This window comes from Notechis scutatus, chromosome 1 (genome assembly GCF_049901735.1).
Source record: "Notechis scutatus isolate UNSWTSFEM ecotype Mainland chromosome 1, rNotScu1.2, whole genome shotgun sequence".
In the NCBI taxonomy this organism is placed as follows: domain Eukaryota; kingdom Metazoa; phylum Chordata; class Lepidosauria; order Squamata; family Elapidae; genus Notechis; species Notechis scutatus.
The window spans coordinates 224,805,978-224,819,631 of NC_142009.1; the positions used below are offsets into that span (position 1 = coordinate 224,805,978).

The 13,654-nt window shown below is 48.1% G+C and overlaps 1 protein-coding gene across 2 annotated transcripts in view; it reads left to right on the top strand.

Moving 5' to 3' along the window:
* Nucleotides 1–621: 621 nt before the first annotated feature.
* LOC113410667 (motor neuron and pancreas homeobox protein 1-like) overlaps nt 622–13,654 on the top strand; it is a 23,914-nt gene continuing 10,881 nt past the window's right edge. The window contains exons 1-2 of one of the 2 annotated variants that reach the window (XM_026665322.1): nt 622–684; nt 754–1,060. In XM_026665322.1, coding sequence (XP_026521107.1) covers nt 622–684; nt 754–1,060 — 370 coding nt within the window. Of the gene's footprint in view, nt 1,061–13,654 lie in introns of both variants that reach the window. The other variant, XM_087953738.1, reaches the window with a different exon arrangement.

Below are 13,654 nucleotides of genomic sequence, written 5' to 3' on the forward strand. Positions count from 1 at the left end.
AGAACAATCAACCAATGGAACAGCTTGCCCTCGGAAGTTGTGGGAGCATCATCACTTGAGACTTTCAAGAAGAGATTGGACTGCCATTTGTCAGAAATGGTGTAGGGTCTCCCGCTTGGGCAGGGCGGGGGTTGGACTAGATGACCTACAAGATCCCTTCCAACTCTGATTATCTGTAAGACTGCCTAGGGGCGGGGGTGGGAATCCCTTTCCTTTTAATTCCAGTGCCAATCCTCGTCATCGAGATGGGGGAGGGGGCGCGACCTCCGAAACGCGTCAATCGGGCAACAGCTCATGCCTGGAGGAGGGGGGTGGTCTGGGGCAGTCTCGGTCGGAGGGGCGAGGGGCGGGGAGCGAGCGGACAGGTGGGGAGGGGATTTGGAAGCGTCGCCTCGCCTGTCTGCCCGGAGGGGAGAGGGAGGGAAAGGAGGAGCCACCCCGCAGTAGCGGCTGCAGAAGAGAGAGGGGCAGCGGCGGCGCGGCCGGGCAATCGGGCAGGTGTGTGTGCCGAGGAAGGGGCTGGAGCAACGCCGCACGCCCAACGCCGCAGCCGGGAAGGTAGGGCAGCGCGGGGCCTCAGAGGACGGGCCGAAGTGGCAGCCAAGGCTCCGAGAAGCCGGCATGCAGAAGCCCATGGAGAAATCCCAGAACTTCCGCATCGACGCCCTCCTGGCTGAGGAGCCGGCCCGGCCGGTGCCCAGCGTCTCCCCGGAGAGCTCAGCCGGGAGTCCCGGCGCCTGCCTGCGGACCGAGACGCCCTCTCCTTGCGCGCCGCCGGTGGGCTTGGTCCCTCTGCCCACCGCCGCCTTCATCCCCAAGCCCGGCTTGCTGAACCTGCCTCCGCCGGCGCTCGGCGGCTTGCCAGCCATCTACCCGCCCCCGCTTTACCCCATCCCAGCTCTGGCCGGCCAGCACTCCGCCTTCGCCTACCCCGCCGCCTTCTCCCCGTTGTCGCAGCCGGGAGTCGAGCCTCTGAAGGCGGCCGCGGGGGTCGGTTCCTTCCAGCTGGAGCACTGGATTCGAGCCGGGATCATGGCGCCCCGCTTCCCGGATTTCCACGGTAAGAGCCCAGGGCTGACCGGCCCCCGAAGGGAGTCAAAGGACCCAAAGCCGGGGAGAGGGGTTGACCCCGAGGAGTGAGTCCCGAAAGGAGCGCCGCCTTAGCCTGGGTTGTTCCGCTGAGAGCCCGGCTGCTGCGTTGCTGCTCCTGGGTGAAACCCATCCCTGAAGAGCCAAGAGGGCCAGGAGAGCTCGGGCGGGGAAGGGGGGCAGCGGGGGCTGACGGCTCCAGAGCCAGCTGAAGGCCAACAGGTTTTGAACCGCGGTGGGAAGTCGCGTTGGCTCAGGCCAATGGCCACGGCCCGGGTGTCTCAGCCCCCGCTGCTTATCCGAGGAAGGGGAGGAGGTGGCTGCTGCGGGGAATCGAACTCCGAATTCGAACTTTCGAACTGCTCGCTGCAGGAAATCTCCGAATCTTGCAATCCGCGAGTGGCCTCCGAGTGTTTCCATTGGAGGGGGTGTGTGTTGGGGAGAAGGGACGGCAGGAAGAGATGCTCGGCTTCTCTTGGGCTTGCTTTCTGTGGAAAAGGGATCTGGTCCCCCAGGGATCGCTCGCCGAGAGGCCCTGCTCAACCCATCCGCTTCTTTCTCACACTCACACACACACACCCCCTCAGTGTTCTCTCAGCATCTCGCTGATGAGCCCTAAATGTTTCTGTCAAGATCTTCCAGCTTGTTGAACTTGCAGCTTCCCTCTCCTGCACGCGAGTTGCAGACCCACAAATCTGGAAGTGCCGCCGGGTCGGGATTAAGTTTAATACTGAGGTCATTCGCGCGCTGCATTTTGTCCCGGAACGCGTTTGTCTGTGAGGCGAAGGCTTTCTCTTCGTGGGAAAAAGGCTGTCTTTTGAAGGGGAGAGATCTAACCGAGGACACTCAGAAATCGAAATATGCAAAGCCGGGATTACCTCGCAAACTGACCTCACTGGTACCGCTGAGCTCTTCGGGCTACACAGTATAACTACCCTTGCTTGACACGTGTAACGGAGCTAAGGTGAAGAAATGTCCTCACCGGCTTTAGAAAACAAAATAACCCCTTTGGTTGCCTCTTCCAGCGTGGGAGCTGGCCGGGAGGGGGCGACTCTTCCTCCCTTGCAACTCTTCCAAGCAGAGGCGTAGAAAGTTTGTGGGTTCTGGGTTTTCTGCCGGGAGAGAGCTTTGGATTGGGATGGTCTTGGAAGCCCCCTTTCCGAGCCCCGGTGCTGGGAAAGGCCAGAGCTTATGAGCGGTTGGTCGCCAGAAGCAGCTCCTGCTCTACTATTAAGTTCCCCAACCACAGAAATCAAAGGGCCCAGGTGAGATTTTAGCTCAGCCTGTCATATGGCCTGTGTCCAATTCCCATTCGCTCATTCCCAGCACAGGCGCACGGATAACTTTACACCCCTTGTTGGTGAGATCCAGGCTCATCGCTGATCTAGGGCGGATGGATGGAGCCGGCCAGTCTTCCCTTGCCTGAAGTAGATTACGTGGAAGGAAAGACAGGAGAGATCCTGGCAGCGCAATACGTACCTACGACCATTAAATTCATGGAGCGAATTTGCTAATTGAGGGAAGGTGTGAGGCATTTCTTCTGGTTTTATAGCCCCACCAGAGAAGGATTCCGAGAGCTGTAATTCAACCCGTTCAGGGGGAAATGGATTGGGCACATTTAAGCTGAAGTCCAGGAGAAACAGATGCCCAGATTCCCTAATTTGATAGGAAGAAATCCTGCAAATAGGAGCTGCATCACTACAGCTTCCTTCATCCCCAACCAGCGTGGCCAACTTATTACACCGGCTTGAAGGAGGCTGGGCCAAGGGGGACGCGAGACTCGAATAATCAGACCCGTTTCGGAGGCAGGACGGGGTGAAGGATGGAGAACTCGGAGGGGTTCAAGGCCCCGTTTCGTCGGGCGATGGGCCTCATCCAGCAGAAAGGAGAAGGCAGTTCGGGTCAGAAAGGGGAAAAAAAAAAAGCTATTTGGCTACTTTGGGAGATTCAATTCGCTTGTTTCCAACACAGTTGCCGAACCTGGTTTAATCCCCGTCCCATTAAATTGCCGCGGGCTTTGTTCTCGCTTAGAATAACCGCGCAGTTTAGCAGCCAGTGTGAACCCACCGCGTTGACTTATTCAACCAGGTTTAATGAAAGAGAGGGGCAAAGCGATGTAGAGAGCGAGCCGCGATCGTTATAACTTCGTCTTTAGTTATTATAATCCTGGTTTAGCATGACATCTAGGCATCCACCCGGGAACCGAGCGAGAGAGACGTGTCCCCGCCCCCGCCTCCTGCTGTCCCGAAGGCAGCTTTTCCCACATCAATCACCCGACCCGAGGCAGGGGAAGTTGTAAAAGGTTTTGAACTTTAATCCTTGGTTGGGCCAAAGCGGGCGGCGGCGGTGTGGAATGTGTGTGTGTGTGTGTTCAGTTAATTTGTTACCAGTTTGAGGAGAAGCGAGGTCTCGATCTTCTGGTGGTCTGGAAACATCCAGGTAGACCGCGGCACAAACCCAGAGTAGATCCCCTAGTTTGGAGGCTTTTGCGCCTCTTCCTTTTCCACCTCGTCCAGTTCCTCTCCTCGAGCCAGCTGGTTCTTGCCCTAGTTGTGGCGAGGGAGGTAACGCTAAAACAACTAAATGAAAAGGGGAAAATTTGAATTTAGATTCCTTCTACCGGTCGGAGGGATTGAAACCTTAAGCTGCCATTTGCCAAAACTTAACAATAGATGCCCCGAAAATAGAAGCCTCCCTTACTGCTAAGTTATGTAGGGCGGGGGGCTGGTTGATTGGCAGAACTTTGGGAAATTTGTGGCAGGTGGACTGCCAATCATATCGAGTCCAAACAATTCATTCAAAGTGCATCCAACATTCCTCTCCATCCTGCTTCTATAACTCTGCTGTGGGAAGAGGAGGGGGAGAGCGTTGCCTTCAATCTGTCACCCGGAGCAATTTTTTGTGATCTGAATGCTTCCATTCTCTGTGTATGCGGGTGTGGCGTTTGTTGTACAAACACACACACACACGAATAACAAGTAGTGGACCTAGAAAGTTTTCAAACCTGCTCATTTTTGGTAGCTGCTTAGCTGTCCACAGGCACTGATGTAAAACAATCCCATTATATGCAGCGCGTTGGTTTGGGAGGGAACGTGCTGAGAATCACATCTGGAACCTAAGCCAATCATACCCCCTAAGCAATTGCAAGCGATTGCAAGCTCAAAAATGTAGCTAAAGTACCCATCGTAAAAACGTGATATGTCTGTCTGTATCCATCCATCACTGTCTGTCTGTCTGTCTATTTATCTGTCTATCTCTAGTTTGACAACAAGAATCCAAATTGAACAATCATGGAGGTTTATTTTAAAAACGGAATCATTTTCCCTCCAACATTCTCCCTGGCTAAAATAAGCATGAAATGTTTTTTCATTCTCAGATACTTCAATTTAACAATTTAACAAGTTCACCAGCAACCCCATTTTTAATGGTCACAATGACCCATCCTGAAGTCATTTTTTTTTAAAATACAGAGCAGTTTCTGCCATTGATACTGTAAAAAGTAACAGAGATGTTTTAACTTTTGGAACTGACCTATGTTGACGCTCTGCCATAATATATATATATATTATATATAATATATATAATATATATATATCCCACCGTCAGACTCTTCAGAGCCCTTGTCCCCAATAGACTACACTACCATCATCTTCCCTCACAGAAGTTGTAGTCCAACATACCAGAAAAGTAGGAGGTTGAGGAAAATCGTTCTGTGTTATAATTTTACAATCTAATAATTTGGGCGAGTAATACAAGAACTGGCCTAAGATGTCTGTTCAAGACTAATTTTTGAGCCCTCATTCTTTCGCCCTTTCTTTACATTGGCCGGGCTGTTTCCTTGAGTGCTTTTATTTCTGTAAAGTTTCTGACAAACGCTTGACGAATGGTCGTCTTTACCCTTTCACCTCACGTTTTCGAAAAGGGAGGAGGGATGCAAGTGGACAGAGATGCCCCGCACGGACTGCCTCCTCCTCCTCCCTGCAACGCAAATCAATGAACGAGCAAAAGGCCTCTGTCTCGCAGGACCGAAGGGATTTCCTTGAATGTCCTCGCCCGGTCAGGAGTCCGAGCTGGAGGTGGGCGAGAGGGAAATCTTGTACACAGTGGAGCACCGTAAAGCAGACTAAGCACGTGCTTAGGGCACCAGGCCGAGAAAACTTTTATGTAGCCTAAGCTTGGCTTCGTTTGTATAGTATATGTACAAAGAAGAGGGGAGGCCATCAAGATTTGTCAGTGCTTAGGGCACCAGTGAGCCTTCATCCACCACTGCTTGTACAGCAACCCTTCACAGAGCTCTCCTTCTAACGTCTGAATCAGTCCGCACTCTCTAAGGAAAAGGCCCTCTCGATTCCATCAAGCCTATTTCCAAATAAAGTCCCAGAGCATGATTGGTTTTCCGGGGTCACCGAGTGCTAAAACTTTTTTAAAAGGGGGGGGGAGGGATGGGGGGGGAAGTGACGGCCACGGTCACACAGTTACGTTTATAAGACGCTTTTACCGCGAACCAGGAACGTCCGGAAGAAGAGCCGTTCTGAACTCAGCCGCAGGAAAGAGTTGGGGCTTGCTTGCTTAGAGCAAAGAAAAATGTTGGCGCTGTCCTTCTCCTCCAAGTTCTGTAAAAGGCACTTGGTTCCCACCCTCCGTTTCTGCAGAAGAATTCGCATCGCTCTGGAAACAAACTGGGTTTGGCCAAAGGTGCTTTTTTTTTTTTTTTTTCAAGAGGCAACTAGACTTTCCGCTTTTTCTTTGAAGACATTTCGATTCTCATCCAAGAAGCTTCTTCAACTCTGGAGAAGTGAAACGTCTTCAAAGAAAAACCAGAAAGTCCAGTTGCCTCTTGAAAAAAAACAAAAACCTTTGGGATAAACCATGATCTTGGATGACTGAGAATCTCCATAGACAAACCGGGTTTAGTTACTTGGCCACTGAAGTAGCCTTTTTAGTGTGAGGATATGAAATCGTCGCTAAGGGAGCGGAGGGTGGCTCTTGTCCAGCAGAGAAGGAATGGCCTAACAGAGTTTGTCTGGGCAGGAAAAATAGCACATTGAGACACCAGGCGAGAGTTTCCGGGGTCACGGAATGCTAAAACTTAAAGGCGGAGTGGGGGCGGGTGGGGGGGCGACCACGGCCACGCAGGTAGTTTATAACGGGTTTTTTTTTTAAATAGAAAACCAGGAATATCCGGAGGAAGAGCAGTTCTGAACTCAGTCTCAGGAATCAGTGATATTGTCTGACCTTGGTATCCTGAAGACTATTACGACGGGGAAAAAGGCAATTTCGTTTGCTTTGGGGTTCTCCCTCTCTCCCTCCCTCCCTTTCTCCTTTAATACGAAAAATACTCTTCAATAGGCTGCGTGTCTTTCTCCAGAGCCGTGCTCAATTCACATCGCGCTAAGCCGGGTTTGGCTCAACTACTTCGTAAGTCGCCCTCGGCTGGGAACGCTTCGCCTCTTAGGGCAGAAGAAGCCTAAAATCACAATATGGTTGAAAACCAAACTACTTAGCCACCTCCAAACCTTCTCTAGTTTTCCGGTGCACAGCGACTTACGGTTCACAATAGGAAACTGACCATACGAATTTGGTTTCATGTTGGAATGTGGAAAGCAAGTAAGAGTCTAAACTGCAAAGCAAACTCGGGGTTGGATCAAGGGATTTCCCGATGACTGTCTTGTTAATACCGGTAGGTGCCCCAGTTCAGAAGTCTGGAACTTGTGGTTAGGCTTCAATTTTTTTTTAATTTGTGGAAGCTGGCACAACGAGATCACCTAATTCGACCAGTTTTCAATTCTGTATTCATCCTTTTGGGCTGCAAGATCGTAGGGCTGGACTGAAATGGTCGAGTTTTCCTGACATCAAACCTTGTTTTTTCAACGGAAGCCCTTTACACATTCACTGTGAACTTCAGAAACTCGCTTGCCCTATCGGTGTGAACCCATTAAACCCCCTTTTTTATTGCCCTGGTTTTTTGGGGTGTGGGGTAAATACGCATGTTTGTGCCTGTTGTCATTACTACCAGTCATATTTGTAGGTAGATTTTCATAATCGCTAGTTTATAAGCTGGGAAGGCTTTTCGTTCAACAACCGCGGATCCGGAGAGGCCTAGCGGTTAAGAGTTTCTACAAACGTGGATTAGCCGGAAATCATCGCGGGCCTTTTTCAAGCTATTTTCCCAAGGACCCTCTTGGATCGTGAGTGGAATCGGGTAGCGGGAGATCCCAGAGTTGGACCGGAGACAGGGAAAGGGCGCACAGGCGGACTGCGGGATTGAAAGGCTGCAGGTTGCACAGCCCGACACCGCACCCCATCCCGAGGCGATAAGTGCAGAGAGGAAATGGTTCTCAGTGTAAATCCCTTGTAATGTTTCCGCTCCAGCGCGCAGGGACAAGGCTGGATCTCACGCCTCATTAGCTGGTCAATGAAACTGGGCGCCTGGCCGTGTTAGGGGCGGGCTGACCAGGCGAACGCCATTCAAGAAACGAGAGGGTGACAGAAGGCGACGAAGGGGAGGAGGAAGGAGAGACGGCCAGCCAGCTGTGTCCCCCTCCCCCGTTGGTTTTTGTAGTTGCGAGACGGGTGGGAGTCCTGGGAGAAAATTAGCTGATTACCCAATTAGGATACCAATCCTCTCTGTTCGGCGGAATGCTTTGCCCGGATCTTCGTTTCCGATATTTCTCCCCTCGCGTAACCTTGTAACTCCATGCCTGCGCTGTTTCTCTGCCTCTCCTGGTAGGATCGTGTCGTGGTTCCCATCGCCATCCCGTGCAGGTGTAAGAGTTGGGCTTGCTCGCTTAGACCAAAGAAAAAAATTGACATCACCCCTTTTCTCCTCCATATTCTGAAAAAAGGCGCCCGCTTCCCAGCTTCCGTTTGTGCGGAAGAATTCTGCGTGCGAGTGGCTGGCTTTCCGCGCATTGCTCTTTGAAACAAACTGGGTTCACACAGGTCAGAGGTCTCCAAACTTGGGCAACTTTAAGACTTGTGGACTTCAACTCCCAGAATTCTCTAACCAGCCTAGTCTTAAAGTTGCCAAATTTGGGGACCCCTGAGATAGGTAGTCACTGGAGCAGGATTTTTAGAGTGAGCGTGGGAAATCACTCCCTTAGTTAAGGCAGTGGGGGATGGCTCTTACCCAACACAGAAGGAATGGCCTAAAGAACAGCGCGTTGAGACTCCAGGCGAGGGTTTGAGACAGGGATGCCAGCCGCTTTTCTTAAAAAGAAAAGAAAAAGAAAAACAAGATTTCGCGCTCAAAGAAACCCAGATTCTATAACCCCAGACATCAACAAAAACCACAGTAAGTTTTAAACAAAATTAGCTGAGCACGAAACACTGATTAAATATATAAACATAAACCCAGATTCTACACACACAAAACAAACACAATGAGTCAGTTTTAAAGTACGTTATTTTTTACTTATTTAATACATCTAGTGTAATGTATAGGGAAACTTAGATTTTAAAATGACAAAATAACAACCTACAAATCCAGACTGCGACCCGAGTCCTGGGTTTAAGAACCCAGCACTTAACAACCCTGCTTTGAGAACCTAGTTCAGAGCTAGCCCAGAGAATCATCCCCTCCCCCTCCTCTAAGTGAATGGTATTTTTTAGATAGGAACGAGGGGGTAACTTATTCCCAGCTTTTGGGGTAAGGGGCTCCTCTACATTAAAGTTGAGTAGGTAGGGATTCATTGGTTCGCCGGAGTCTGGGGTTTGGACGGACTGCGAAAACGATCGATACGTAAGTAAATAAAGTTAAACTTCGGATACTGAAATCACATCCAGGCCGCTGCCGAATCAGCGAGGCTATACAAAGTAAAGCCTTCTCGGAGTTTTAACCTCGACTTCTGGTGACTTCGGAACACGATTGCCCCCCACCCCATCAGTCGGGGAGTGCTCCCCTCCCCACTCCCCGTCCCAGCAATTTCAACGTAGACATAAGCCAGAAAAATTTAAAAGAGCGCGAGGGTTGCTCATAAGCTGGTGAATCGGAAGGCGCAGGTGTCTCTCTATGTCTTCGCGCGCTCTCCATCCGGGCTCTCTGCGTGTCTCTGACACACCTGGGACTGTTGAGCGGGAAAAAAGTTCTCTTCATAAAATCTGCGCTCTGGTTCCCATTCTAGATATATTCAGAGTCGACCCAAAGGTGCTTTTTCAGGAGGCAACTGGACTTTCTGGTTTTTCTTTGAAGACGTTTCGCTTCCCATCCAAGAAGCTTCTTCAGCTCTGAAATCATGCCCCATCATCTAATCAGAGCTGAAGAAGCTTCTTGGATGGGAAGCGCAAGGTCTTTAAAGAAAAAGCCCCTTTGGGACAACCATGACCTGGGATGACAGAGAATCTCCATAGACCAGGGGTCCCCCAACTTGGCAAATTTAAGACTTGTGGCCTTCAACTCCCAGAATTCTCCAGCCAGCTATGCTGACTGGAGAATTCTGGGAGTTGAAGGCCACAAATCTTAAAGTTGCCAAGTTTGGGGACCTCTGCTTCAGAGTGGAACCAAAACGCCCTTTGGCAGGATATTCAAAGACAACCAGAAGATTAGGGCAACCGATTGGGGTTTAGATGGTTCAAATTCTAACCGGGCTCTGGTTTAAACCATCGGTAATGAAAGACTTCCCCCGTGGAGCTTCTCATTGGAAGGGCGTGCCCAGAGAAATAATCCTGGCGGGAGAAAACAGGCAGGACAAGGCAAACACATCGGAGAAGCTTCCCTAGGACATGGCCCCAAAAGGTGATGCCGGAGGAAGAGGAGGACAAGCAAGGGGAATGGCCTCAGGCAATCAGCTATTCTTTCTCCCGCTTTCCTTTGAAGCGGCGCAGCTGCCTGGGGAATCCCAGAAACTTCCCACCCAAATTCGACGGGATCTCATTTCCAGCGCTGCGGATAGAACTGCAGGACATTTGGGGAAAATGGTGGGAGGCTGCCTTGAAGTCCGGATAATGGGGACCAAGAGTCTCCCTAAGGAAAGGAGTAAAAAAAAAAAAAAGGGAAAGTGGTGACTCCAGTGGTGCAAACTAGGCCCCGCCCCCCTCGCCCCCCCTCCTCCCTGCAAGTGGCCCTGTTGTACCCAGGGCTTCCTTCCTCATTTCTGTGCCATCTAGATTTACGGGAAATAAAAGAGTGGAATTCCAGTGTTTGGTTTGGGGAGGGTACAGATTTAAGCAATAAACAGTCATTTGAGAGAAAGAAAATTAAATCACTTTAAAAAAAAAAAAAATTCACCTCTCTCTTTTAAAAAAAAGATCAGTCCATTTGTCCTTGAATGCTTTCATCTTTAATTTCTTGCTGTGGTCCAGCCCTCTCCAGCCTGATGATTCCTGTCCTTCAGATTTCTGCCTTTAAGTTACCAAGGTGTCCCATTTGCATTGACTCCAGGAGAGAATATCTGGAAAGCAGGTGTACACATTACAAATAATTAATGGAGGCATCTCTCTTCTCTCTGTTTCAATATCAGTCCCAAGTGTCATTGTTTAATTTTACGTCACTCATTTATTTAGACTGCTTCATGGAAATCCAGAGATAGGGACAATAATTTAAAACCAGGCCAACCAAACTTGATGCAGCTCCTATTTGCAGGATTTCTTCCTATTCAATTAGGAAATCTGGGCATCTGTTTCTCCTGGACTTCAGCTTAAATGTGCCCAATCCATTTCCCCCTGAACGGTTTGAATTACAGCTCTAGGAATTCTTCTCTGGTGGGGCTATAAAACCAGAAGAAATGCCTCACACCTTCCCTCAATTAGCAAATTCGCTCCATGAATTGAATACTTCTTTTTCCATAGAAAACCCGAGTCCTTTCTCTCTGGGTATCAACCCATTGTAATTTATCCAAAGACAGACTAAGCATTTGGCCTTGTTGGCAGTGGGGATGCTAGTGGCACAGTCCCCTTAGGGACCTCCTCAAGCTTGGCAGCCTGAAGGCCTTGATAGTGGACAGGAATAAAAGAAGGAAGGAAAATGAAGAGGGAGAAAAGAGGAAGAGGGAAGGAAAGCAAAGGCATGAACGCATGGATGTTTTCTCTGAGACCAGAAGCAAAATCCTTCTTCCGAGGATTGGGAGCTTTAGAAAGTTTCCTCAGGTTGCAGAATGAACAAGGCCCCAAAAGAGACACACAGCTAGATTTCAGAAGCTGGAGATGCTTCCTTTGCTCCTCCTGAATGATCTGGATGATCATTCATAACTCAGTCTTATTGGATAAAATACAGTGGTTTAATAATTTTACCCCAGTAGATAAATAGGACATTAAGATATTGTGAGCTTTAAAAAAAAAACCAGGAGGAGTAACAGAATTAGAGTTTATATTGGTTCATTCCATTTGTAGTCCATCTTGCTGTTTAAAAATGTTTTACCTTGAATGTGGAAATGTTGTATATACAGTATTAATAGGCAAAGAAAACAACTTGTGCAGATTTCACTATTTGAAAGTGCCTGGATTCTGCCCACTCTGATAGCATGGATGAATTATGCCAAAATGAGTTGGATCAGTGCTAAAAATATTTATCAGTGGATCAGTGCTAAAAATATTTATTTAGGAAAATAGATATAAATTACTTACCCTTGCTTTTTAGTTGCACTTTGTCTCAATTGCACTCTGGAAACAGTGCTGAATCTAAGTCATTTATTAGCTACATTTTACATTTCATACATTACTAAATGCTGATATATTTGTATCACAGTATTTCGGGCATACCATGTTTTTAGTATTTGATAGTATTGATAGTTAATATGCAATTAGATTTAGTGTATGGTAGCATCTGTTAGTATTCTATGCTACCATCCAGTAGTTAGTGGCTTATGAGTTTTCATGCGTGATACAATTTAAAAAAAATTAAACACATTCAAATTTTGATGTATAAGTTTCATGCCAGAGTCCACACCACCATTTATACTTTGAATTCTGAGTATTTATCAATATTCGCCTTTACTTTAGTCATCTTAGCCATGGAAGCTTAATGTTAAATTGCCTATCTCCCATCCTTGGTTTCTTTCTAACTTCAAAACTTCATTATTATTTTGTTGTTGTTGTAGCTAAATTTAAAACATATTGCAAACTGCATATAGCCTCTTATGCTGCAGTCCAAATAGGCCACATTTTATATACTAATCTGGAAAGAAACCCCACTCATCTAAAAGATGCTTGAGTAGGCCCAGGCTGTGGTTAAGGTGCTGGGCTAGAAACCAGGAGACTCTGAGTTATAATTCCAGTTTAGGCCTGAAAGCCAGCTGTGTGACCTTGGGTCAGCCCAACCCCTTCACAGAGGAGTTGTGGGGAATAAGGAGGAAGGTGTGTTAGGTGTATTTGTCAGCTTGAGCTACCAGTAAAGGTTGGGTAAAAATCTAATCTAATAAATAAAATTGCACTGTTAACATCTGTGATTTTTCTATACTGCAGTATGTGGTATCAACTATTCTGAGCCACAGCATTGGTTCATTGTGAAGAGATCCACCACGTTTCTTCAACCTGTTGCTCCAGCAAGACTTTCAGAAAATCACTTCACAATTTGTAGAATTATAGAATAGGTTACAACCATTGAGGTCATGGAGTCCTGCTCAATGCAGGGAGCCAAATTAAAACATTCCAGACAGCTTTAATTTGTAAGCATCCAAAGAAAGTGATCCTAACACTCTGGGTAATTGGTTCTACTGTCAACTGTTTTTATTATTAGGAAAGATTATTTTCTTCCAATATTCAAGGGGAAATTTGTCCCCTGTAACTTACCGTATTTTTCGGAGTATAAGTTGCACATCCAAAAGTGGGTGGAAATGTGTGTGTGTCTTATACAGTGATTATGGGCCCATTTTTGGCCTCCCAAAGCCTCCATGGCAGAGGTGGTATTCAGCAGGTTCTGACCAGTTCTGGAGAACCGGTAGTGGAAATTTTGAGTAGTTTGGAGAACTGCAAATACCACCTCTGACTGGAGATTTTACAGTATCCTTCCCCTGCCACACACACCAAGCCACGCCCACAGAACCAGTAGTAAAAAAAAATTGAATCCCACCACTGTTCCACAGGTCCTGTTTTTCCCTCCCTGGTGTCCACAGAAGCACTCTGCAGGCCAAAGACATGCCCAGTGTCGGGGAAGCCAAAAATGGGTTCCATGGAGGCCTCCGGAGGCCAAAAATGGGCACTGTCTGCTTCCAAGAATCCTTCTTCTGCTTGTCTTTCCAGCTGCCATAGAAACGGGGGAAGGGAAGAATAACTGGGCCTCATAGGGGGAAGGGTGCTGGAGGTTTAAGTTGGTGAAATGTAAAAGTTGGGATGTTTTCTTGACTATGCTTATTTGCTTACTGCGCAGAGGTAGCCCCTTATCTCTCTAGGCCAAGGCCAACTGTCTTGGCATACCAGATGTGTGAAATGCCAACTGAAGATGCCCCACCTGACATTATACACACCTCAGATTGGACGGCCAGTTTGAACTATGGGGGTTGGGAACATGGGATAACTTTCTATATGCGATTTTCACACCTATTGCCTCAGATCTTGTATTTCTTCTAATGCTACCACTTCAAATTCGGTAAAAGTCCTTTTCTCTATAACAATGGAATCTAAGGTTTTCTTT